General features: G+C 39.9%; 1 protein-coding gene across 9 annotated transcripts in view; it reads right to left on the bottom strand.

The window, feature by feature from the left end:
- Positions 1-26,878, bottom strand: part of BICD1 (BICD cargo adaptor 1) — a 171,336-nt gene that overhangs the window by 32,001 nt on the left and 112,457 nt on the right. For all 9 annotated transcript variants that reach the window (XM_062616530.1, XM_062616538.1, XM_062616531.1 and 6 more), the window contains exons 3-5: positions 16,570-16,722; positions 12,652-13,089; positions 5,940-7,034 (exon numbers count right to left, since the gene is read on the bottom strand). In XM_062616530.1, coding sequence (XP_062472514.1) covers positions 5,940-7,034; positions 12,652-13,089; positions 16,570-16,722 — 1,686 coding nt within the window. The remainder of the gene's footprint in view (positions 1-5,939; positions 7,035-12,651; positions 13,090-16,569; positions 16,723-26,878) is intronic.

Raw genomic sequence — 26,878 nt, forward strand, 5'->3', positions numbered from 1 at the left:
TAACGTAGGATGGCAGACACCATCTTATGCCTTGGCAGGGTAAAGCAGAAATTGTCAGCTTTCTATCTGTTTTCATCCATGAGCAAAAATGAACACTCATAAATTAACATGGAGAAGAAGGATTGACTTTATTTAATGAAACTGCTCTTTTTGAAGGGAAATTTAGGAAATGGTGAAACAGAAGACAAATTTCTATTTAACAGATACAATTAAGCCAGATGTATGTGAGAATTTTCAGGTCACTAATGAGGTTGAAGTAATTTTTGAGAGCACAGGTGGACTCCTCAAATTGAGTTCTGCTTTGCCTCCAAGGCAGGAATTCAGATGTCTTTGGTTTGTAAGGGAAGTACAACCCCATCTCCTTTAACCTATCATACCTCACCTTTGAATGCAGAATTCACGTAAAGATTTTCTTTTCTTTAGGAATGAAACTGAGTTCAAGATATATGCCATTTAATGCTAGACATAAAAAAAACCAAACAAAACAAAACCCCAAACCAAATCATTCAAATGTTTCAGCAGTGGGATTACATATTCCATGTAAACGCAGTAATTTATACATCACTGGAACTGCACAATGACCAGACAGGTCACTGTGATCCCTGCTTTTTAGTCTAGACGTCAGGGTAAATTAAATGGACACACTACAGGATGAAAAATAACTTAGAAATATAATTTACTTGTTGAATAAAGATAACAGAGGAAGGACTGTGTCAAACTGTCATACCTTTTTTTCTTTCTGAGTTTTCTGTATGGAAAACTAAGCATAAATTCCAAAATGTATTAGAAGTGCCTGGTGGCTCTCCACACACCAGACAAGCTTTTGAACATACCCCATTTGCAGGCTGTTGAGAGTCTCCTTTCTGAAAGTCTCCCAAGTGAAGAATGAATGGGCACAAGTGCTCTACTAGAGAAGCAAATAAAACTAACAAAAACATATTTTTAATAGGTAAGAGAAAGAAGGGAGAAGCAAGCTGGGGAAGCTTCTGTTGGAAACTTGCAACCAGGGCCAGCAGAGCAGCAGTGCATCACTCTGGTGTGTGGCAAAGCACACTCAAAGGGTCCTTGTATGAGACAGTGAGCACCGACAGTGTAGGTGCTCAGGTTATCCATAGCTCATCAGTTTAGGACCTGGATGCTGACTGAAGCTGATTGCTGTTGGACTCCTTGGCTCAGCGGCTGCCATTTCACAATGCAGCTAAATTGATCTATACTGGCTAGCTGCCACCAAACGTATAATTACCCAGCCTATCCCCATCCCTACCCTTTGTACACCAGGTGGTTTTCTTTTATGCTTACTGTGAGCCAGTCTGGGGAGCCTGAAGATGCAGAAAATTTGCCTGAAGCACCCAGAAACCAGAATGTGTAATGGGGAGCAGGGCTGGGGCGAGAAGGGGAACTTGGATTCCAATTTTGAGAGGTATCTATGTATCTGGTCACCTCAGCTCTACTGTTAGACTGTGTCAATAGTAACAGGGACAAAATGAACTGAAGCCACAGCTTCATGTTACTTTTCCTCCAGCACCAGCTCTACACTGAACAATTTCTATTTGTTCCCCGCTCAGAGACATCTCCAAACTGTAACCATCGAGGGCCATATATGTGTGGTTGTGTCTGAAACCAGTTCTGTGGGATAAGCTAGATTTTGAAGACGTGGGGTGAACGGTGCTTTGAGAGAGTGCTTTGAAAGGAAGGATGGGACAAATAACAGTCTTCATCTGTAAGTAGTGGGTGCCAGAAAAAAAGATGCCCAGGACCTGTTTTTGTTTTTAACATCTCTGCAGCACTTGTTTTTAAGCTGTGGTTAACTACAAAATTGTGGCAGAGACATCAGAGACATTTTCTCCACATAAAAATGCAACCTACGATCAACACACATGGAAATGGGGAGCACAAGAAAAAAGATAAAGACACAGAAAAATGTGTGAATATTCTTCAGTGAAGTAAATAATGCAGTAAAACAGGAGAGGGGCCAATGACACTCCTACCAGACCAGTAATGCTCTAGGGCTGGGCAAATGAACCACCAGCCACCTTGCAGACGAAGAATTAACAGCTCACAGAGCACATAGCATTTGCTGTGCAGAAGTAGTCACCTGGAGCTGACAGCAAGGCTGGGAGTGAGCAAAGAGCTCCACACCTGGACTCCTGTGGGACTGAAACACGAACAGGAAAGAAGAGCTGGGGTATGCAGAGCTCAGCCCCTCCTTCCCCAAAACTCAGCCACAGAGCTGAACAGGTTGAAGGGTGCACATACACTCAAGTCCCAGGACCCCAGCCATTGCCAAAAAAAATGGCACCCTTTTCATCCCCCTTCTGGTCCTTACAGAAGAGATGTTTGATTACTCCAACTGTCTATAAAGGTTGCCACCTTAATCCTGAAATCCATGAACAAATCTCAATTTCTCTATATATTTACATTCTAAGATGACTGTGTCCCACTTCATTTACATTAGCAGTGTGAGAAGTAGACCAAGTAAAAAAAATTGTTGCTCAAAAAATATGAAGTCCTACAAGTGGCAAGTGCTTTATTTTTTCATCATCATACTGGACCTTTCCACTCAGCCTCACTTTCCCAGGAGACATTCTACTGTGTTCTGTCTATATAATACCAGGGCATTTATTTATATATGATATACCGTATGTCTGGCATTATGAAATTATTTTTTCTCAAGGACTTTTATGTATATCTCAGTTACAGAAGCTGGAGACATCATAGTTATGGTCAATCCAGATGTGAAGGTCTTGCTGACTCAACTCCTTCCATCAAACTAATGCACTATGAGAACAACCAATCATTTTTCAATCAGAACTTCAGGATATTAAATTACCTTCATAGGCAGCTTTTATTTCTGTATGTTTTTTAGAAATCAAAATCACAACTATTATTGATCTGGTCCTAATATAATTATTTTGATATTACTTTACAATTTATGCTACTTGTTAATGCTAATGCTACTTGGGTTTGCTCTACAAAACTTGTGCTGACACAGTAATTACTGCTATGAATAAATGAATGCATAAATCAAGACAAGGTAAGCAAACAAGCTAGCAAGATCTATGTGCCTTGCTATCTTGAGCAATTGATGTAATAATTCATTTTCCTGGGCAGTGTCTTAGAGTATATCTTGCTCTCTTTTTAGTGTTAGCGTTGTGCATAGCCAATTTGCAGCCCAGCCTAACACTAAAATGCTTATTTGAAAATATTACTGGTGGTCACCAGATAGCACCACATAGCTTCTGTGGTTAAGGGTATGATTTCACGACTTAAGTACAGCACAAAATGCCAGACCTGGGGACCTGCTGCTGGTCTTCCCACTAAATCTGAAGGAAGGCCAAGTGTTGCCATTTCTACAGCACATTTGGTTGTGCTCATCTTGCTTTCACCATATTACTCCAACCAAAACAGCACCACCTAAAGCATCTCTGGAGTGCTAACAGGTATTTTGAAATAGTATTGCTAAAAAGCAGAGATGTGATGTGGCCTCTCTGGAGGCTGAGGACAGGCCAGAGCATCCAGCCCCTCACCAGCTGCAGGCTTCCCTCTCCAAGGGGCCTCCCACAGATCTCCCCTGCTACCTTGAGCACCAGCAGTGTCTTACCATGCTACGTAAGGGATGAAAATACATAGTTTCATACTAATGTCAGCTTCATTAAGGCTTGGAAAAGGTTGCTTAATCATTTGGGTTTTTTCAAAAATAATAAAAAAAACAAAGTTCCAGCAATTGTGGTTCTTGAACAAATGTGAAAAACTGAACCAGATGTCCTCTGTAGGCTCATCTAAAGTGAAACCCATAGGGAAAACCATCCCCAGCCTATAGCTGCATAAACATTATTCTGGAGGGGAAGAACTCAAAGGGGTGTATCTTCACTCCTATTTTTTGAAAATGAGATGTGCTTTGGGTCCTGGGATACAACCATCACTTGAGGCTGGAAGTATTGCCAGGGCATTATAAAAATCACCCACCTCACCCTAGAACTTTAAATGTCTCTGTCCCTTTTATACTATTATGTCTTTTAACTTGAAAGGTTGAAGATGTTGATACTTGGTTTGCATAAGCAGTATCGCAGGATTCTATACCCAGTTATACAGCTACCAGTATCTATGCTGCTTATCCAATAGATAAAATTTTAGTTAATAGCACCTCCTTACTCAGCAAATCTATCTTTTCCATTTCAGTGAGCAGACTTTAGGATGATGCTTTATACCTGACAGCAATAAAAGAGCAAGACTGAGCTAGATCCTCTGGTAGCATCAGAAAATAAATGATGGCTCTATCCTAATGGAAAAAAACTCTAATCTGGAATCTAAACCCATATACTTCAATTACATCTTAATTACATTTTAATTACATGGAAAATCCACATATAATTGCTCAGAGCTGTTACTGCTTAGCTGGAGATGGTATTTAATTACTTGAATTAATATTTAACATGTGTCGTATCAAAGGGGGGAAATGCTATAAAAGACTCAACATATATTGAAATATTGCTGCAATTTAAAAATCCCCAGTACTCTAGGAATGCAGTTAGAGATTCAACAATCAATTAAACCTGAAACTGTAGCTTCAGACTACTTGACGATTGGGAATTTTAACACTGAAATCCCATCACTGTCATCAGCTAATAGTATCCCAAGCTGTTAACCAGGATTCATGCCCCCACGTGGTCATCACTGTACTGGCTTCAGATGAGAGAAGTCCCAGGCTGGAGTAATTCCGCTGCTGCAGCCTCTTGCATTCAGATTTAATTCTGGGCATAAGGAAATCCACCAAAATAAATAAAACTATTTGCATGCTTAAATTTAAGTGTTTGGAGACCTGTAATCTGATGGATACAAAGGGCTTAAGAGCATATTCTATGCAAAGAAAAACTGACAGTACTCTTGAAAAAACACACCATTACATGGTTCTCTTTTGGCATTTGATATAAAATGTGGCAATTCTCAGCTAATTTGCATTGGTGAAAGATAAAAAATAAAGTAGTTTAATGACAATTGTTTTTAATGTGAAAATTTCCAAATAATAATTTCAAATATTTTATTCTCTTAAAAATAACCTTATAATGAATCCTTCTCAAAATAAAAAATTGCTGCTATTGTTTCAGTCAGCTTTGTTGTGCAGTGATGTTTTCCTTTGTCTTGAAAAAAACCCCAGACTGATTTTATTTCTTAAGGGATTTAAAAACATGGCAATGGCAGGAGAAATTGTTTACATCTAAAGAGAAAAACAATTTAAAAAACCTCCAACCACCTGTAATGAAAACAGCATTTGACCTGATGTCTTACCAAACAAATGCCCACCTTCCGTATAGTCCAAAGCACTCTTACATCTTCCTGAAGCACACTTTAGCTCTTGTGATACTTATTTTTAATCCCCTTAAATTTTCTGTGGTACATACAGATTTTGCAGCCTGTGGAATACTACCAAGAGCCAAGAACAATACAATGGGTTGTTCGCACCGTCAGCTCCACTAAATCTCACCGGCGCTGACCCAGGTGGTTTCCCCTGCACTTGCCCTCCCCACTGCTCCAGCAGTACCTGCACTGCACCTCTCATGGGTCAGCACACCCATGAGAGTCTTTCCATCCACACTCCAGTTTGTTTTCCAATGCTGGCAATCCTATAACTTCAGTAATAGTAGCAACATGACTGTGAATCAGGCTGGGTGGTAGTGGATAGCTCCCTGCCCCTTGTTTTTCTCTCACACCACAGGAAAGGCTCTTCTGCTTGTTCTCTTGGAAATGGTGGGTGCAGTGAAAAGCAGAGCTTATAAGCTTGAAAAGGAGATAGAGAAGGAGGGAAGGTCTGCCCTCACTGTGATTGAGTGAGAAGCTAAATAACCTGTGAGTAAAATCTCTTCTCTGAAATACTCCTGGGAAAGCTTCTAAGTGACCTGTACAAATAAAAGACTTTCCTGACTGCTTTATTAGCACCTTACCTGCTTGTTGGCTTTCAGCACTGCTCTCAGGGTTGCAATCTGTTCCCGCTTCGTACTCAGGAGCGATTTCAGTTTCAGTATCTCTTCCATTAAAGCCTCCTTGTCTTTATCAATCATGGGTGCCAGCTCCCGAGCTGCAGCACGCTGGCGCGACAGCTGCAGCGACCGATCGACAGCCTTCTGCAAGTGCTTGATTTGGTCCCTTATTATGGCATTGAGGTTGTAGATGTTCATCGGCTCTTTGCGGATGTCACTGGTATCAGAGACAGGGGAAGAAGGAGGGGCTGTGATGACAGGAGAAATGGTAGGTGTTTTTGTCGGGCTCTGTTCCTTGCCAGGCTCTGTGGCCTCTTTTGTCACCTGCTCAGTCGGGGTCCTGGCTTCTACAGGTGATGACACCCCCCTTCTGGCAAGCCGTGGGGAAAGGAGACCTCGAGGGTCATCTGGTCCTTTCAGGCTCCCGCTGCGGGTGACTCTGCTTTGCCTGTAATAGTCCAACATGACCCTGTTTGGTGTCTCATTGTTGCACAGGCAGACGTGATGGTAGAGCTGAGCCAACTCCTCACTAAATGTCACCAGCTCATCCTGGGCGGTGTTGAGGGTATTATGGTTTTCATTTGCTATGCTTGTCATCCTTTGCAGCTCCTTTTCCATGTGGACCATTTTTTCCTGGCTGTCCTTGGTTGACTTTTCCAGGCTTGTCACCTGCTCATCATACGTCTGGATTCTGCTTTCATACTTGGCCTTCTCTTCAGTGTAGTTTTCAACATGCTTATTATATTTCTCCTTTAAGGCTTTGATTTCTGCTTTGAGGTCTATCACCTCAGTCACAGCTACTTTGTATTTACATTCTAGGATCTCCAAGCCATTTATGTCCACTTCATAATCGTGTGCTTCCTCGCTGGGTTCTCTGCCCTTCTCAGAGTCAAGCTCAGCTTTCAGCTCCTTGTTGCTCTGCAGCCCCCTCATGGCATTGACGTGCTCCGTGAGCCTGTGTACTCTTTCATGTTGCTCAGTCAGGGCTCCCTTGGTGTGCTCCAGCTGCGTCTGAGACTCCTGCAGGTTGGCCAGGAGAATAGCCTTCTCTCTCTCCACCTGCAACAGAGCCAAAGTAAGAAACTCAGAATCTCGTCCTACCTGTGCAAAACACCAGACTCTGCAGTCACATTCATCTCTCCACTCCTCCACTCTGCATATGCACCTTGAGGACCTCCAAAAGGTTTCAGCCATATACACCTAAATCATAAAACTAAGTCAGAAAGAGATGCATGTGATTGTCAGAGTTGTGAAGTCCCAGCCTCTGCTACAATTTCAGCTAGAGATGATACAGGTATTATTATTACATATGATCCTTGAACATATGAACTTCATCACTGTCAACTACTAGTATATACATGTTTCTCAATGGAATTTGAATGTATATTTCCCATGAACAGCTCTACTGATCATTCACGATATTTACTATATCCTTGGACTGTTGCCAACTTGCTTGATTACTGAATGCAAATATAGTAAGCAAGTGGCTGTGTAAATTTCCATAGGTTAGATTAAATAACCTACTGTGTGAGAATGTAACACAGATCAGGAGACTAAGCACATGCAAATCCCAGGGCTCCCCAAGTCTCTCACTTTGCTGTAAGCAACATCCATCCTCTAAGGACATGGCAGAAAAAGCAGGAATTCTGGCACAACTAACAAACCACTAGTTCTGACCTAGTAAACTCCTTTCTGAATATCCGCAGGGGAACGTAGATGTTGAACAGCAGAAGAGGTCATGGAGGATTCCACTAGAAATTTAAGTATGCAACATTTTAAAGCAAATGAACAAGACGAAGTTTGATCTGCTTGGGTATTTGCCACTCAACACCCCTGAAAGACTTCCATTTCAAGGTTTAAGTGTAGTGCTCCAACTTTTCGTCTGTGCTTTTGTCCAGTTCTGAGTTGTGAACTGGGACGCAGAGGAAGGCACATGGAGATGGGATCCTCCTTACTTTTGCAATAGGATCCTAAGCCTACCAGGTTTACTATCCTTTCTCTCTGACAGTTGCAGTATCTCAGCACTGTGCTTACACACACAGCAAAAATTACATGCTCCACATCCCCTTTATGTGGCTGAATTACTAATTCTGAGAATGCAAAGCTTTCAGTTCTGAAAAAACACTGAGAAAACCCCACCAAAAACCAAACAAAAAACTTTCCTTCCATAGCAGTATCCCCTCACGTAATATTTGGAAAACAGTCAAATCAGCCACCATGAATCTACTGAAGGAAAAGCCTTTTAGAGATGGAGAGGGTACTACTCCCATCTCACAAAGTGTTCCAAGCAGTGCTTCAGACTCCTGTTTCCTTGCAACAACGCTTTTGAGCAGCGGCTGCTCCTCGGAAGTATTAGCATATGATAATCCTCTGGTTTTACAGACAGGCTTTCAAAACACTGCCTCTATTAGAACCTGCAATCAATTGCAGGCAGATACTGTAAGAATAAAAATAGAAGCCATGTTAAAAACATCTAAAAAATCAGCCTAGTTTTCTTGCACACAGAGTACCGACGGCTTAAAAATTAAAAAAAAAACAAAAACCACAACAAACAAAACAGGGCCAAACCTCATCATTATTTTATGATCCAGGAAAAGTCTGTCTCCTCAGATGCAGGATGCTCCATTTAGGCACTACATAGTCTGAGCCAAAGAGGACAGCCAAGTACTACAAGTTTATCGGTACCTTTCTCCATTTGGCCCATTCGCTTGCTGCTGCTTCAGTCTGCCTACAACGCTCCTTGCCACTCATGCCCCATGTCAGCCCATTCTCACTAAGAAAATCCAGAATTGGGTAATATTCCCCTTTGACAAGAGCATTTTCTTAAGAGTTGACCTCTTTCCACAGACCTCTGTCCTGCAGAGCCTCTCCACTAGCTTACCTCTTTTTTTTTCCATTAAGCAGTCTGCCCCAAGTGTGCTCTCCCCAGAAACTTGCACCTGTAGTTGTTACTACCTGGTATAGCAGGCTTAGATGTTAATTACATTAACCTCATCAGTTAATGAAGGTGTTTATTCCCTCAGGCTGGTGAGCTACACCTGTGCCTGAAAAAAAAAAACAACCTGAGTTCTGATTAATTTAAAGGACTGTCTCACTGTACCTGCAGTAGACTGCTCTGGTATAAAAGCAAATGCAGAGCTTACAGCCAGAAAGCTGAGAAAAAAACTCAGTGTTTCAGCATCCACTTAAATGAATCAGACAGAACTGATCCTACTGGATTACTGATCACAGCTGTCATACTCTATCATGAAGAAAAACTATAACAGAGTTAATTGGGATCTTTATGACAATTTCTCTACTGAACATAAATATGTTCTGGAAATAAAGACTTCTTTCAAATAGAAAGGGTACTTTCCAGAGAAAACGTGCAACTTTCAAAACCCCTAGATCACCCTTTATAAAATAAAATACATAGATCTACTAAATTTTACTCATTCTGGCCCAGTAATTATGGATTAAGCTAATCTGCTTCCGCTTAAAGTTATAAACATATGTTCCTACTTCCAAAGGGAAGAAGACCAAAACCAGAGCTCCAGTGCAGTCCTAAGAACACCTTCTGCATGCTAATGAATCTGCTGTTTCCAAGTATCTTAATTGTATTTGTCATTCTACACAATACTACACTCATTTCCATACACAGAAAACTTCTGGGAAATTCAGTTACTTTTCAGTCCAGGTGGTGGGGTATTTTTGATACCGAAATTAATAGCTGCAGCAAGGATCTTTAGCATCTTAAAATTTAAATAAAATCAATTCAAAAGCAGGTGTACCTATTTTCTGATGCATCCTTCCCTTCAAGTATTTCAGTGTGAAGACATTACCTTCCCAATTTGCTCTAGTTTTCAACTTTGGGAACCGATTTTAAAATTGCTCTTTTTTTTTAATACCATCAGAATACAAGTGAACAATTCCTAGTGGGCATTAGAATAAATTAATAGGAAAATTCAGCTCAAGAACCATGAATCGCAGATGTATCATATCTGTCAGCGAGCACCAGGGAGCTGGAGAAGTGTCAGAAACTGGGCTGCATGATTTTATTTTTTATTTTTTCCCTCTTTTTAAGAGCATTTTATATCCAAATATGATGTTGGCCTCAGGAATAGGTAAAGAATCACCATGGAAGGAAGAGAGGAGTCCTAGGCCTTGAAGATGAGACAGAGAATTCTTTCCACTGGATAACAACCATGAAGGAAGAGCAGAAAGCCTTGAGCTTTCCCAAGAAAATCTTAGAATACAGGAATTTTCAGAGGACATTTTTTACCTAGTGAATTTAAAAGATAGAAAGGGAACAGCTACAATTAAATCTTTCCTAGGGACCAGCACAGATCATGACCAGCAGCATCCCAAAGCTGCAGAAGGAATTATACCCGTCCTACTAACTGTTCTATTGAAGGCTTCTTTTTGAGATTGAGGAGTGAAAAAATTTGCCTTACAGTTGCAAAATGGCAAATCTAATGTTTTCTTCTCTCAAAAAAAAAAAAGGATCCTGCTGTCCTATAGGCATCAAAATAGTTCCCAGGAAAGGGTCTGTTCCTACAGCAACTCTGTCATAGTACAGCCTCTCTGGAGAAACCAAGAGGAACACGCAGCAAATACTGGGATATGCCTGAATGAACACTACGTGGCAAAGACACTGTAGAGGAGAAAAAAATCCAATTTTGCTGAAGAATTACCTTTTGTCAGCTTGGACGTGATTAAATCTCCCACCTATTATGAGGAAAATTTCTGAAGGAATTTCTCACATTTCATTTGTGTGACCAAGGTGAGCTGATGCAACTCAACAGAGAAGTTGTTCACTTTATAAAAAGCACACATCAGCATTTTGCAGTAAGCCTTTTCAGTATCTAAAGAAATCAAGTTTCCAGCTAGGTCTAGTCTTTCTTTTTAAACCCTAAACCTTTTAACCTTTAAACCACCAATCAATGGGGATGACTATCGGTGTGAGGGTGCTGAAGCCCAGCACCAAAAAATGCTGTGACCAAAAAACGGTTATACTTATTTCCTACAGTCCTTCTAGGGTCCTAAGTTCATGTCTTGTGACTGTCAGAAGTCTCTGCCTCTTTGTTTTAGAGGTGTAAAATAAGTAAGCTTTTAAGTTAGAGATGATGAAAGGAGTTGTAATATCTTTCAAGTAGAAGTTTCTGATTCATCAAGCTCAATATTTAGTTCATAAAATCTAGACAAAACATACCCCAAACAGTCTTCTTTTGTTCATTTCTAAGCAGCTTTCACTTCAAATTTCTACTGCATAAGCTTCATTGTAAATTATGGTTGAAAATGCTCACACAATATATTAAAAGGTGAACATGTCAAAACATTTCTTCTGAAGCTGTGCTTTTTCTTTAATTTTTAACGTTATATTTCCAAATGAAAAAGCTGCATATAATGCATATGTGCATATGTTATATACACAAATGTATACATATATACATGTGCATCTTTTTCATATATCCCTACATACATAAACTACATACTATTTACGTTTTAATACTGAAAAACTTTGACAGAACTTTTCACATAAATAAAATCATAAATTTAAAGCTTTCCCACTTAAATTACATCTGTCTTGCAACAAAGTTATTCATGCAAAGCACTAGATGTCATCAGAGTTTACAATGTCACTGTTCCGATCAAAACTTCCCATGGTGAGGTTAGCAACGAAGTAAATAAACAATTAACTCTTCAGCAAAAATAGGACAGACCACATAGGGATTTATTGTTCTCTAGCAAGCACTGAAAATTGGGTTTGCTCTACTTTACTTCCATACTACCCTTTACATTTGAAGCAGTAAAGGATTTACATTTACTGCCTTTGGAAGAGATACTTTTTGGAAGCCTGCAGCTAGAACATGCTGGATGTTTACTTGATGGTGCCAAAACCTTTCAAGCTCTTGTGGCAGAGAAGATGCTAAACAGCTTGGGCAGTGGGACCCCTTCTCTGTGTGGCACTGTACCCCTTCTAAGATGACATCAGCACTGGGGCCAGCAGCTTGAGATTTTGTCTGGCTTGCATCCCAGGCTCCCATTCTGGTTATGCCTGGACTGGGCTTGGATGAATAGAGAAAAACGCTCACTGAATGGTCCCCAAGCCACCCCCTGCAGCCTGTGCATCTGCTGGGACTGTCAGTATGGACAAGGGCACTCTGTGGTATCTCACACGCCACATGCTCTCTGAGTACATGGTTATTAAGAGGAGCACTCTTCTTTTTTTCCCTTTTGATGGTAAGCCAAATCTCATTCAAACTGAATTTAATGGCAAAAACTCCTTCTGACTCACAATGGAGCATAATCAAGTCTGTCTGTATTTTGGTGTTTTTTTTCCAGATAACTTTGGTCATACTGAAGAGTACTTTCTTTACTTGCAATTTCAGGAATATTTCCCATTATCATAGCAGGAAACAAGGAAGTTAACCATCTGCAACCACAGCAGCTAGGTTCCTTTATCCTCTCTGCACTAAACATCTGCACAATTCACACTGACTTTTTGCAGACAGACACTCTGTTTCCTGGGGAATATTACTGGCAAAATCTGGATATGAAGAAACACCAAAGCAGAGGTCTGAGAACAGAACATAGGTTGTCAAGAACATCACTGGGAGAAACTATTGCAAAAGCTGGTACTAGGGTTCATAGGATGTATGTCTAAACACTTCAGAACATTGAATGCAGCTCTTACCTGCATGAGTTGCTGCTTCAGTTTCTGTATTTCTGATATGTTGAGCTCACTGAAGAGGTCAGAGACGGGGTGAAGAGACTCTCCTTTCCTACTCGTGGGGGTTCGGTAGTCACCATTGAGTTTCACAAGAGGCCCGTGGATATGTCCGTTCATTTTGTCATCATTGTTGGGCTCGCCCCCATCCTCTGAAAACTTCAATCCATCTACTGATATATTAATATGGTTATTATACATACTATCATTGAGGTTGATATACTGGGCTAGTTCCTTTCTCAGATTGTTCTTTTGCTCTCTTTCATTTTTTAAAGTTTCCAGAGCTTCCTCCAGCTGATGCTCAGCAATCTCCTTCAGTCTGATGGCATCTTCTAGCTGACTGTTAAGCAACACTGTCTCCTCCTCAAACCGTTTAATCTCATGCTTTAAGCCTTCATATTCAACCTGAATTAGACAAGACAAAGAACATTCATAATACTAAAACTTAAGTCATGAAAACCTGCCATTTATTAGCCTGACTGAAATAGGTGTTAGAGAAGCTACAGGTTGAAATACCAGACATTGCCCACAACTGCAAAGAACTGGCTGCACAGAAAATGCAAGTGGAGCTCACTCTGTTAAATACTCCACTGCTCACTTTTTCAGCATGTGAGAATCAAGAAATATTGCACCTTTTACTGAGTACGTTAGGAGAATAAAAAATATATTTAATGGAAAGAAGGTTGTTTAGTTGCAGATGTCCTGGTAACCATAGCTTTATTATTAATTGCCATAAGCAATGTTGGTATATCATGGTCTGTATAGATCTCAGGTTAGTATAGTCTGACTGATTAATTGCAAGCATTCTTAAGACGACTTTATATCTAAATTCTTACCAGTTGTAAAGTTACTCAGGCACAGATACTCTCAAGTATCTTGGTATCTGAGTAGTTTTCAAAAATGTGGATGGAATGAACAGAAATGTTAGAAGAGCCCCACCTCTCTTCTCTGTGTCAGACAAGAATCTCTATTATTCAAGAAGCATTTAATTTTAAAATTAAACAGAAAACTATTCATACAATCACGTTAAACTTTAAGATGCCCCGAATTGTTAGAGATTTTTAAACTACCAGAAAAATGCAATAAACAGCTCATTCAGCCACACAATGCTTGAACTGCATGTAGCGATGCCATTCTGGAGCACTTGGCAACCTGTTGCACCAACAGCATTGCCTAAAGTGTGTCCCAGTAATTTGGCGCAGTCTCACCAGGCTTGGAGGGATTCCCCGCTCTTTCTCCTCAGAGGGCAGGCTCCCTACCCTACACACAGGTGCAGTATTTTATCAAGGTATTTATGGGCATTGTGAGCCGAGGAGAACAACTTCTCTCTTCAAAGGCAGCTCCTGCATTTATGCAGATTTCTCTATTACACATAACAAGAAGCAAAGCCAGGGAAAACACAGTCTAGCCTGAAATCAGTTCAGCAACATCTAGATGATGTCGCGGATCCCCACTGCAGAACACCTTTTCTTGCTGGCCCTCCTCATCTTCCTTTTCACTGTTGAGAAATCTCACATCAGTAAAAAGCGAGAGCTTTGTTTGTGAAGGTCCATGTCCATACTTGACCAAATCTCCAGGTAAAAATGATCACACCTTGATTTTTTAATTTAATCATGTTACTTGTCTATTTTTCGTTTCTAAACGAAAAAAAAAATAAAAATCCTAGTATCAGCAAAACGAATTTAATAGCTTAGTGAAAGAGATAAATACTGAATTTTCATGCTTCCACAAAAAAAAAAAACACCTTTTTGCAGTTGAGTCTTTTATAACTCAAATGCATTATTATGCATTACTATCTGCAATTTTAAGGCACTGTCTAGAATATTTTTTGACATATACAGATATTCAAACAAACTATAATAAGGTTCTGCTGAAAACAGAAATATCCGCCATTCCTACTGGAATAGAATATTTATCAACCTGTCAAAAGTCTTGTTCTCATAAACCTTTGGAAAGGTACTGGGAGGTCTTGAGTAAAAAAGGAAATCCATGAGATTTTAAAATCTGCATTTAGAAACTTGATATCTTTTCTGACTGGAGGGACAGGTCCATCTGAACAGTTATAAAAGCCACTCAAGTAGCTATGTTTATAACTTAAGGACATGAGAAAAAGAGAAAATGAACAAACAAACCCAAAACAACCAAAAAAACCAACCCTTTTTCAATTTTAAATCCATATGAAAACCCAAGTTCTACATTATCTCTATGGTTAGCATCTCAGGTTCTTGCTTACAAAAGCTACAAAAAATCCCCAACCCCAATAATGACAGTTTCACACTAAGATTTGTAACATACGGTTTGTAAATTAAAGTACTAAGGTATAAAATGCTCTTGAAATTTTATCTTTTAGATCAAAGTTATTTTAGGAATCACAGGTGCATGAATAAGTGATGCAAAGTGACTAATTTTTAAAGCCATCCAAAACAACGTGCTTTTTCTCTCCACAGACTGGTGGCATTTGGTTTCATTAAGAACAAAATATGATGAAATGTAAACACTTCCAAACAGATTTTCTTCTGTGAGAAACTAGGATAGTCCATAAAGGGGTCTTTAATTTCCTGATAGTGTGAAAATGCTTCCTATGAGGTTGGTGAGGAAAAAATCCATGCCTCAATGGAGGTTATTTGCTGGCTTGGTAAATAACTCTGACAAAAAGACGATCTGCTATAAATCCCGTTTCAGGAGTGTGGAAGTCTAGATATCTTCATAAATAAGGAAATGATGTACTGAATTCTACTGCCTGCTTATTCTCTGGGGCACAGCTCTGTTTTAAATATTTCAATTGCATTTGTGCTAGAGTGGTGAAATGGCAATAAAAGAAGGCTGAAACAGTATTGCATATTCCTGCAGAAATAAGGCAGCTTTATTACCAGGCTGCCATTAGAAACTGTGACAGTCTTGGTTATTTGATAAAAGCCCTGAACCAAGGCAGTAGGTTAGGACATAAACTAGGGGTTACGATGCTGTCACCCTCTGCTTGCAGTTAAGGAAATAGTGTTATGAAATGCAATGTTACGCTGGCCTGGGCAATGTCTAAAAGCAGAAAGTGTTGTTACATCATCCAGGTTGGACACTTAAATATTGAGCATGGCAAGTTAACTTTTCTGACATGAGAACAAATCTCTTTGCTCAATTTAAAGGATAACTGTGCTCTTGATTGCTTCCTTTGCAGTGTATATATGTACATATGTATGTCCAGCAGCAAAGGAAACTGGGATTTTGCATGGGGGAGAGAACAGGCCCTATGACTGCTTATAGCTGGGGCTGGTTTTTATGGTGCTTCCTCTTGATGCACTCTGCACTGCAGTGAGAATTACAGCTTGTTGGTTTGCCATCAGCTGCAAATTGTTGTAATGAAGAAAACAAAAGACAAACTAGCAATATCTGAAATCCCTTCTCCTGTGTTTGAAGTTTATGGATTAGCAGGGCTGAGAAGAGAGCAGCACTGGTACAGGAAAACCTGAGAAGCAAGGAGAGAAAAAAAAAAAGGAGAACAAGGAGAAGATTATTTCCTCCATTTCAGAAGAGGAAAGGATGTGCAGGAAACCAAGAGGAAATGGAGAATTGAACTCTGCCACTGGGGACCAAGTTCAGCATGCAGGAAGGACAGGAAAAGCAGGAAGCAAAAAGATGCAATTCTATATATTTTAATAATTCCTCTGTTGCCACAAAGTTTTGCAACAAAATACTCCACCAGGATTTTCCTAAAAACTGAGGCAAGGGCCTCCCTATATACCAAAAATGGCAAACAACACTGTTTCAGAATAAGTGTTCAGCAAAAACCCAACTGAAAAAATATCTAAGTGCTCTACGGGATGACATTATGGAAACTGGAGAAAATGGTGTCATTTTACAGCATACTGCCTTGAATCTTTTGATGCTTACTTGATTCTGTTTCAGTGTGGACACCAGTTTCTGTAAAGTGATGTTTTCTTCTTCAAGCTCAGTGTAGTCCTGTAGGAGTCTTGCCTCTCGAAACTTGTACTCTCGAATTTCATCTTTCATTCGTATCCTCTGTAGTTCTACCATTTCATTATTCTAGGGAGAGAAAATGTAAGTACATTACCATCCATGCAAGGTCACTTTAATGATGAACACTGCCTTTAGAAAAGGCCAAATAATTAATTCAAATAGAAATAATTTAATGGTGCAAGTCAATACAGCATCACCTTTTAAGCCAAGTCCAAGCAGTAATTTCAGGTGTGTGCTGGCAATGCAAAAATGAGAAAATCTGATAAGGATGCTTGCTTAAATCAATTTCAATATTAGATGCTTATTGAAACGTAAAACCTTTAAGGCAAGGCTTTATCATCTCTCTTACTATCTTACAATATAGTTAGATTTAAATAACATTACCGCCTGTTTTCCTCTTAAGGGTGCTTTCTACATTTATAAAGAAAACCAGTGAGTAATGGCAACTGTTCTGTAATGACATCTGTTACTGAGAAATGTGCACTTGTATCTCCAGGCATTAGAGGAGCACAAAAGCAGGTGAGGGGGATCTGCAAGCCAGACAGCTGGCTGTAAAGCACTCATCAAATACCTGACAAATTCATTACTGTGCTGAGCAGGATTACACCCTCAAGTCCGAGAACACACAAGGTCCCACTTTATTTTTCCCATTAGCACATACAAGTCCCAGACAGCCTTCTGAGAGAGGTCATGAGGGATCAGTTTCACCAAAAACTACAGTTCTGAGTTTGACATCAAGGGTCAAGCTATACTGGTAAGACTCTGCTGGCATAACCCTGATGTAAATTGTGCTACAGGAAGACGGAGTTAACACAGCTGGACAAGAATGGTGACCAAGATGGTTCCCTCTTTATTTTGAAGAGAATCTGTATTTGCCTGTTTAGCAGAAATAGGCATGATTGGTCATCCTCTTCTTGCCTGCAGGAGGAGGCTGAGCATCGCCACAGCAGCTGGTGGAAGGAAGCATTACTGCAACCTTAATGATGGGGCAGAGACTCCTCGCTGCTGGGGTGTCAGAAAGAGCATGCCTGGGAAGCAGTAATGAGTTTCTGTGTAAGATTCCAGTCTGGAGGAAGGGCAACCACTGGCCTGATAGCTACCTGAAAAAAGTCAAGTGTTTAAAAAATCATTACAGCAGAAACTGTAATCAGGGAGCCCTACCTAGATGTACAACTCACTCTCTGGTACGTAATGGATAAAACCAACATTTTGAATTGAGGATAAACAGAACTTTGCTTAGCACCTAGGTTAAATAAACCCTTGCAAAATAACGTTGCAAAGCATGAAAAAAAACCAGGTTGATGCAAGAGTTACAAAAACACTTTTTAAAACGAAGCTTTTTTTGAAAAAAAAAAAACCACCATCACCCTCCTCCTGGCACCTAATTAAGAAGAAATAAACTACTTCATTTCTAAGTGAAGGCAACTGAAAAGATCCCTAGTGGCAGAAGAGTCACAAAACACTAGATAAAAGTAACTGCAAATATTCCTGCATCCATCACCGCCTAATAAATCTCTGAGTGTACTGTAAGAATAGCACTGCAGATGATTGCACAAAGGCATTTTATACCTCAGTCTGCCTTTACATGCTTTGTTTCTGTCAGCATACTCTCAGCTGTGGTGGTTATTTACACCTGCTATGTGTGGGTACACATGCAAGTCTGTGTCAGTAACTGGACAACACCAAATGCATGACTCTTCTATGTCAAGTATAATTAAGCTGATCTGCAACTCTCACTGTGTTTGGAGGATGATCGCCCAAGGAATGCATAGCAACCATATGACATCCATCCAACACTGATAGCAGCCCAGGGAGCATGAGACTGTGTGGAGGAGTTCTGCCCACTTAGCTCTCAGTATGGCAGCAGGAAGTGTTCCAAGCACCTTACTGGGGTGAGCTCACCACCATCATGCAAAACAGGCAGCTGAGGGTCAATTCATGGCTGGAACTGGACCTGACATCAACACTGCTTATTGAAAGGAAGGCCTCTCTGAAAGGGAGAAATAAGAAAGATGGCCAGAGACGGAGGACCTCAGCAAATAGTTTTTACAGAATCCTGATATGTAATTTTCCTGATAGAGTACAAGGCATGCTACTTTGAAAAAGCCTTGACAATTAACTCTGTAAGGTCAGAGTACTCCTTTGTCGTACTTATTATTGCAAGCAGCAATGGAAAACATGAGCTATCACCATTTCTTTATGAAGAGAGAAACAGCATTCCTTCACCCCTTGTAACTGCTGCTTGGAGGTATAAACAGAAACACTTCTAGTGCTCCTCCTCTTCTTACACACAGAGAAACTATTTCTGCAGAGCAAACTTTATTTGTCATTACTCATGGCATTTGGTCAAGAGAGAAACAGAACGAAAAGGGAAGCAGAAGCCAGATACATCCTGTCTGCCATGCCTACTGCAGCACTGCCTGCTCTGCTTTGGGCTGAGGCCTCTGCCAGAAGCAGTCCCGCTGCTCTGCCACAGGGGCAAAACAAACTCAGCGCATTACAGAATACGGTATCACCTTTTCAAAGTAATCTAAAATGTGTGTCTTGTCACTGAAAACACCCTGGCATTATTCTCCATGCCCCCTGAACCCTCCTCCTATTTGTGAGCATCTGCATAATGCTGGCAAATATCCAGCTGCTAAGTGTCCTACTGCTATCACTGCTTCCTGTGAAAAGTGGTGCTTCCATGTTACGGGGCAAAAGCCTGATGTTAATGAGGCTCACAAGAGTAGCCACAGGACATGCTGGAGGACTACTCTGTTTTCCTTCATGTAAGATCCCTAGGCATTTTGTAGAAGTGAGCTAGTCTTCAACCTATTAAACACAAGGCAAAAGGAGTCTGTCAGCAGGGCAGTTATCTATATGAGCCACTAGAGGACAATGTAACCTAAATTATTAGTAAAATAATTCGTAATTAACTGGTAATCAAGCACTGAACATTAAACTTGCAGGATAGAGCAGCTGAGTCAGATGCTTTTACAAGGGCACTGCCTCAGGACATTTTCTATTTCCAGATAGGATTCCCCTATGAGCTACTGGATCTGTAAAAACCAAATTAATCCAAGAGGTGGAGCTAATGATACATAAGTGATGTCTTAATGGCTGTAAATTATTTCCAATCCCAGTCACCAGCTGAAACACGGTGTAATGGTTTTAATGGATCAGCGCCAAAGAAGAAGGAAAAGGCCTTTCTGTGAAACTATAGAAAACAACAGAGTCCTTGTCAGCATTGCATCTCATTATATGTGAGCACTAATTATGGAAGATGTCAGTTACATAGCACATCTAATGAACCTAGGCATAACAGAATAGACCATAAGAAATGAAAAACAGGAGGCTCAGTTGATGTAAAGTCTGTTCAGGTCACGTATCCACTAGTACTTAGATATATTTTCAGACTTATTATATATGAAAAGCGAAAGACATCGCCAAGTTTTACAGGAGCAAGGACCATATCTGTAGAGTACAACCACAATAAGTCTGAGCATCAGTGGAATATAAATATTAAATAATACACTTCTGTACTTCTTACCAAAATTAAATGCAATATAGATGAATATATTATTTTTGATTCAGTATAGACTTTGAAAATGTTGTATTCCATATGCTATATAGAGAGCACATTGCATAAAGTGTGTGTGCAGATACACTGGAATACACTTAATTGACTGGAATATCAAGTAATTGCAAGTAAGAAGGTACTTTAAAATGAAAGAATGGAAATATCTAATGTTGAAAACTATGTGAAAGAACTATGAAAAAACATATGATTCTCCCCAGGGTCACTTTTTGTCCTAACACCTCCAGTGTTGCCCAAGGAAGCCACTTCTAACACTCTTGTGTCATATCAAGTCATTTAAGGAAAGAAAAGGGACGGTAACCTGAAGCTGAGTGTTCTCGTCTCCAAGGTGAGAAGCGAGCTCTGGTGGTTTTTGATTTCCTGAAGTGTGGACCCATTTCTGGTTTCTGTCTAGTGGTTTTTATCCCAAACAAAACTGGGGAACTAGTATTTGTGCTTTTCCCCCATATTTTTTTTATACAAATTTTCCTTAAAAGATTTCAGGTCTTTACATCAGTGAAACATACTAATTTTCACACTGTAAAACAACCTTATAATCAAAAGTTAATTATATGCCCCAAGCTACCCTGACTAAATCACTACTTACCTGCTGGAATATGCAAGCCATAGCATGATGCTGTGCGCAACTTTCTAATTTTCATAACTCACAAGTGAAAGAACAGTGGAAAATTTATATACTTTCCATCTAATTTTATTGTATTATACTGATGCAGTATAAAGTCCCGTTCAATCTGATGACAGTTTTATTGCACTAGCAGTAAATTGAATGTAATAGAAAGTTTAGGCTCAGACCAATATCCATAATCTCATGTGTTCGTTGACAAGTCTCACTGCAAATGTGTATGTCGTGTTTGCTTTATTCTGCAGAGGAAAATTTTTTTAATTAAAAAAACTAATAGGCATATAAAGAAAATATAATTTAATTGGGGTTCAAATTTAATTACAAACACCCTAACTTGGCATGGGGAAGCACTACCAGCAAACTCTGGCCAAAACCAGGTTTGGGACTTCCTTCGGGATAAGTCAGTAAGCCATGAAATTAAACCAACTTATAAATGATTTTGGTTTCTTTTTAAATATATTGTATGTATCCACTTGGCAACATTCAATTATAAATAAATCAATGAGAAAATAACGAGGAGAAAATAATCAAACCCTGATTCATTACTTTGAGAATATACAGATGCACTCTTAGAAACTTTAAAGCCCAATTATCACTTTAGAAGCCTCTAATGTGAATTGTGGGTACATTATTGTTTTCCATAAGCAATGGAAAACCCAATTCTGCATCATACAGAGCATTCTCTCACCAGCATGATGCAGCAGGACATTAGGACACCACTGGAAAGGCAACCTTCCTCCTTTCTACTGATGGAAGAATTCAAAGAGGAATATAGTACAAGGTAAAGACCCAGAAAGACACTTGCCATGCCAGGGAAGAGGTAGCCAGGGGGAATCAGCTGGTCTGGAAAAATACTTAGCTTGCCCCAGCAGGTCCTGACTTTTTAGTCTGAAGGAAAAAGGGAAATTGAGAGAAGAGAGAATGAAAAAGGGAATAGAAGAGTGAGGACCATTTTCTTTTATTTACCATCAACTGTTTTAAGTCCCCAAAGAAGGTTCTCTAGCTAGACTATTCTTAAAGTTTCCCTGTCATATACAGGAATACTCACCTTGAACTGAAAGAATGGCATTTTCCATGTTTTCAGAGATATTTAAAACCATAATGAGATTTTTGTGGATCACCTAACATGACCTGGTCTGACCCTCGTGCAGAATTTACAGCCTAGTCTTGCTGATTCATGCATGTAAATGCCTAGCTAAGCAGGGACAGAGCATCTCTTGCAAGACCATTTTTGCTCCCCTTTCAATACAATCCTAAAATAAATTATTTCAAAGATTTTTTTTTTCCTCAATGTTAGGCACCTGCATCCTCCTTTTTAATCTGAATTTATCTGATCTCATCCTTCAAAAAGTTTCATTCAAGGTGGCATTATTAAAGTTCATGATATTATATCTGATCTAAGCAGATCAGCTATACAGGCAAACTACTTTAAAGCACGAACACCACTTCCATTCTCCAAGCCCAGAAACCACCAGCTTTTGAAATTATGTATGATTCTGACATTCTTTACCTTTTGATCTACCATTAAGTGTCTCCAAAAGAGGAAAAAAGCAGATGTGCTATTGTGCACAAGTTATTTTTTAAAATATATCTGTAGAATAACATAAGTACCTATAATCTTTCCCTTACATGGATTTGCTTAGAAAATGACAGCGCTATCAAAGCCAAGGATTAAAAAAGCCATGGATTTGTTAGCTACAGTATACTGAATAAAAGCCAGATCAAGATAATGTATGTTTCAAGTTCCTTCACCAGAAACAGCTCTTAAATAAAGCATTTACAGTGCATCTAATAATATAATAATCTGAATGCTCAATGCATTTAGTTGGAATCGCTAAATCTAAAGAAGGTGAATTTCTAAAAAGGGCATTTACATAGCCCATTTATGTAGTTATCACAGCGTTTGAAATCCATAATATGAAATCTTATAAAACCTGCTACATATAAATCTCTATAAAATATCTATTTTATTGACATTGGAATACAGGTATATATAAAAAGACAGAATTAAGGAATGTTCTGATTGTTTTGGTATTTAATTTTCCTGCCAACAGTCATATAATATTATAATGACTTATTTATAAATTGATATAACATACAAATCTCTAATCATACATATTTATCTGAAAATGGTTTGATTTGACTGTATTTATAGCAAGTAGTGCATTAGTATTAATTCATTAAATTTATATAAATTATGCATTAATTATTTCTGTTAATTAAAATATAAAATTGCTGTCTAATTAATAATAATGTGTAAGGTGCTGCACCTGGGTCAGGGCAAGCCCAAACAAAACTACAGGCTGGGTGGAGAATGAATTGTGAGCAGCCCTGAGGAAAAAGACTTTGGGGTGCTGACTGACGAGAAGCTCAACATGACCCAGCAGTGTGCACCTGCAGTCCAGAAAGCCAGCTCTGTGCTGAGCTACATCAAAAGGAACGTGGCCAGCAGGTAAAGGGAGGTGATTCTCCTCCTCTGCTTTCATGACACCCCACTCCATTCAGCTCTGGGGCCCCCAATATAAGAGGTACGTGGATCTGCCTGAGCGAGTGCAGGGGAGGACCATGAGATGATCAGAGGGCTGGAGCACCTCTTCTATGAAGTCAGGCTGAGAGGTGGGTTTGTTCAGCCTAGAGAAGAAGGAGACGGTCCCAGGGAGACTTTTTAACAGTCTTCCAATACCTAAAGGGGACCTGCAAGAAAACTCAAGAGGGACTTTTTACAAAGGCATGTAGTGACAGAACAAGATGCAATGGCTTTAAAAACTAAAAGAGGGTATATTTAGATTAGATATTAGAAAGAAATTCTTTACTGTGAGAGTGGTGAGGCACTGGAACAGGTTGCCCAGAGAAGCTGTGGCTGCCCCATCCCTGGGAGTGTTCAAGATCAGGCTGGATGGGGCTTTGAGCAACCTGGTCTAGTGGCAAGTGTCCCTGGCCATGGCAAGAGGGCTGGAAGTGGATGATCTTTGAAGTCTCTCCAACCAAAACCATTCCCTAATATTAATGATAACTAGATATAATTAATATTAGCACCCTGTAGCAAAGACTGCTGTAATATTCCTAACTAATCCATTCAATGGAAGAGAAACTTTATTGAATTAAACTGTATTAAAACAGCATCAGAGGAAATTGAGGCTCTAGGGTTATATGATCCTTCTGCATATCTGCAGAATGACATCACACATTGACATACGATCATTGCAAACAGCAAAATATCAACTGACTGTAAAAAGTTTTTCCACGAGAAGGACACTGTGTAGGTCATTTTGTTTAAACTTAAAATTCTCATCTGGTACTCTCCTGCAGCTCTAGAGGCATTAACATTTCTAAGAAGTGAGATAATTTATTTCTAAATACCACACTGATGGGGTTTAGCAGGATGCTCTGAGTGGGGGTGAAACAGCTCCAAAATGACTAGCAATGGAGGGGGATCATGCTGGTTTTGGTGTTGAAGAATGCTGAGACCACCCTGATTCAACAACCTCATAAAATTAAACATCACGATGATGTGAAACCAGATTTTTCCTGACAGGAAAAAACAAGGATGCTAAACCAGATGTTTCCTGTGGTGACATGGAAGTGAATGGTAACAATATCTCATATAAAGATAAATTGTGTTTCATTCAGTTAGCAAATCCATCCTGGTAAATGACTGACAGTCAATCAGTACTTTGTACTACAAAAGCTGAGTCCCACCTTTCAACAGCAGCGATTCCAGCACACCCCTCCTAGGAGTGTGTAGAAACTCCTCCTTTGAGTGGGGAAGCCCCTCGAGGTTACTCCTCAAAGTTGAGCAAAAGAGCGTTGCTCACGGTCATTGGTATGGGTAACATCAATCTACTTAATAATTATTAAGCTGTCTTTTTAACTATTGATTTAATAAATAGGGTTTATTTGCTAACTATAGTAAATGATAACTACAGTAAGTTATAGTGAATTTTAGTTATAAGTATTTCTATTGCATATTCTGATTAAAGAATTCTGATTAAAAGTAATCTAGCCTAATAACATTATCATTATCAATTTCAATAAAACCATTATTTTATAAACACACACACACACACATATACATAGATTGACATCCTTAATCCTGCAGGACAAAGTGGTATATAGGATTGATTACACCTATAATCCTTTAGGTATAAACAATCGTCCAAGTCTGAGACTAAGATTAGATCCAGCCACATCTAAACTCCTCCCTGAGAAGGAGTTTAAGAATCAAGGGGGTCCTTTCTGAACCCTGTGACTCAATAGGGGGGGCCTCCCTGACACCTTTGTCCAAAGCGCATCTCTCCCACTCTGTCCGTGACACAGGGTAAAAGAAAAATTCTGACACATCGATGCCTTGGAGCAAGTTGAAAACACCTTGCAAAAGCAGCACTCTCCACAGCCCATTCAGGGCTTTCAAATTTCTGCACATACCCATGGGAAAAAAAACATGTTCACCCAGGAACCAGCCACAGCCCAATGGACAGTCCAGCTGCCACTTATAGAATCATTTAGGTTGGAAGGAATCTTTCAGATCATTAAGTCCAACTATAAACCTAACACTGCCAAGACCATCACTAAATCATGTCCCTAAGCACCACATCTATATGTCTTCTAAATAACTCCTGGTGCAACTCGAGGCCATTTCCTCTTGTCCTATCACTTATTGCTTGGGAAAACAGACTGACACCCATCTCACTACAACCTCCTTTCAGGTAGTTGTAGAGAGCAATAAGGTATCCCTGACCCTCCTCTTCTCCAACAACCCCAGTTCCCTCAGCTGTTCCTCAAATGACTTGCTCTCTAGACCCTTCACCAACTTCCTCTGTGCTGTGTTGTTGCTGCCATCTGCCAGATCCCATTGCTGCAGGAGCAAGATGGGCTCCCCCCATGACTCCCATGCTCTAGTAAGGGTGAAGAGCATGGGGCAGGAGAATGCTGCCAGTGGTGGAGAGGGCACTACTGCTTAACGTCACACTTTAGCTGAATTATTTTGCCACATCCTTATTATTCCAACTTCACTGAATAGTGCCTGAGTAACAAACACTCAAGATTGCACTCTCCGAAGTGGGCTGTTGCCCGCTATACATCGCTGATTATCCCATGGCTGACTGGGTACTCATATAAGGATACCAAACCCAAATTGCCCTTGCCAAATCAGCTCAGGAAAAAAAACAAAAGAAAAACACACAACAAACCACTAAAAAAAAACAAAATAAAACAAAACAAAAAAATTAAAAAAACACAAACCAAACTAAACCAAACCAAACCAAAGCAAAACAAAAACAAAAAAAACCCACCAAAACCAGGAGTGTGGTCTCAGTCATTTTGGACTGAATGCCAATTTTCTTTTTTTCCCCCCAGTTACAACCTTTCCTACGAATATTTATGCTTTCTATCCACACTTTAAGAAGACAGCAGCAGTGATTCTACATGACAATGCCTCAAGGCAGGCTTTTTGATAGGGAAGCCACACAGGCCTTTTCAAGCTCAAGAAACCAAGAGCTGGTTTTAAAGCCTAACTGATCACTTGGGAGTTGCATGTGCCAGTTATACGTATCTCTTTGAGAAGCCATCTGTCATGTGTAAAATGCCAAATTTTCTTCTAGACCCAAAGGGGCACAGGCAACCCAACAAATGAGAAGTTGTGCTAACAGGGTGTGGGTCTGTGATCGTTCAAGCTCTGCAGTCCCACAGCTGCTGCTTCCAAGCCCTGACCCTCCCATGGGCCAACAGTAGCTTTAACATCATCAGCCAGATCAGGGGCAGCAAGCCACTTCAGAAAACAAGCAAATGAAAAGTCAGTTTTAATGGCATTGATACTCCCTGACACTGCTGACAGGGTGGACACACAGACACTGGTGCTAGCAGGTGGCAGAGAACAGGAAAACATGCCATTTCTATTTCGGCTATGTTTGCTGTTCAGCAATAACAATATGATCTATTCCAAGTTCCAGAGGTGGAAACCCAGCCCCATCAATGTAAACTGTAAAATTTATATAGCCTTCAGCAGGACTAAGATTTCACTT

The sequence above is a fragment of the Pezoporus occidentalis genome, unplaced genomic scaffold (genome assembly GCF_034315485.1).
Source record: "Pezoporus occidentalis ecotype Australia unplaced genomic scaffold, CSIRO_AGI_Poc_V1 ctg19, whole genome shotgun sequence".
In the NCBI taxonomy this organism is placed as follows: domain Eukaryota; kingdom Metazoa; phylum Chordata; class Aves; order Psittaciformes; family Psittacidae; genus Pezoporus; species Pezoporus occidentalis.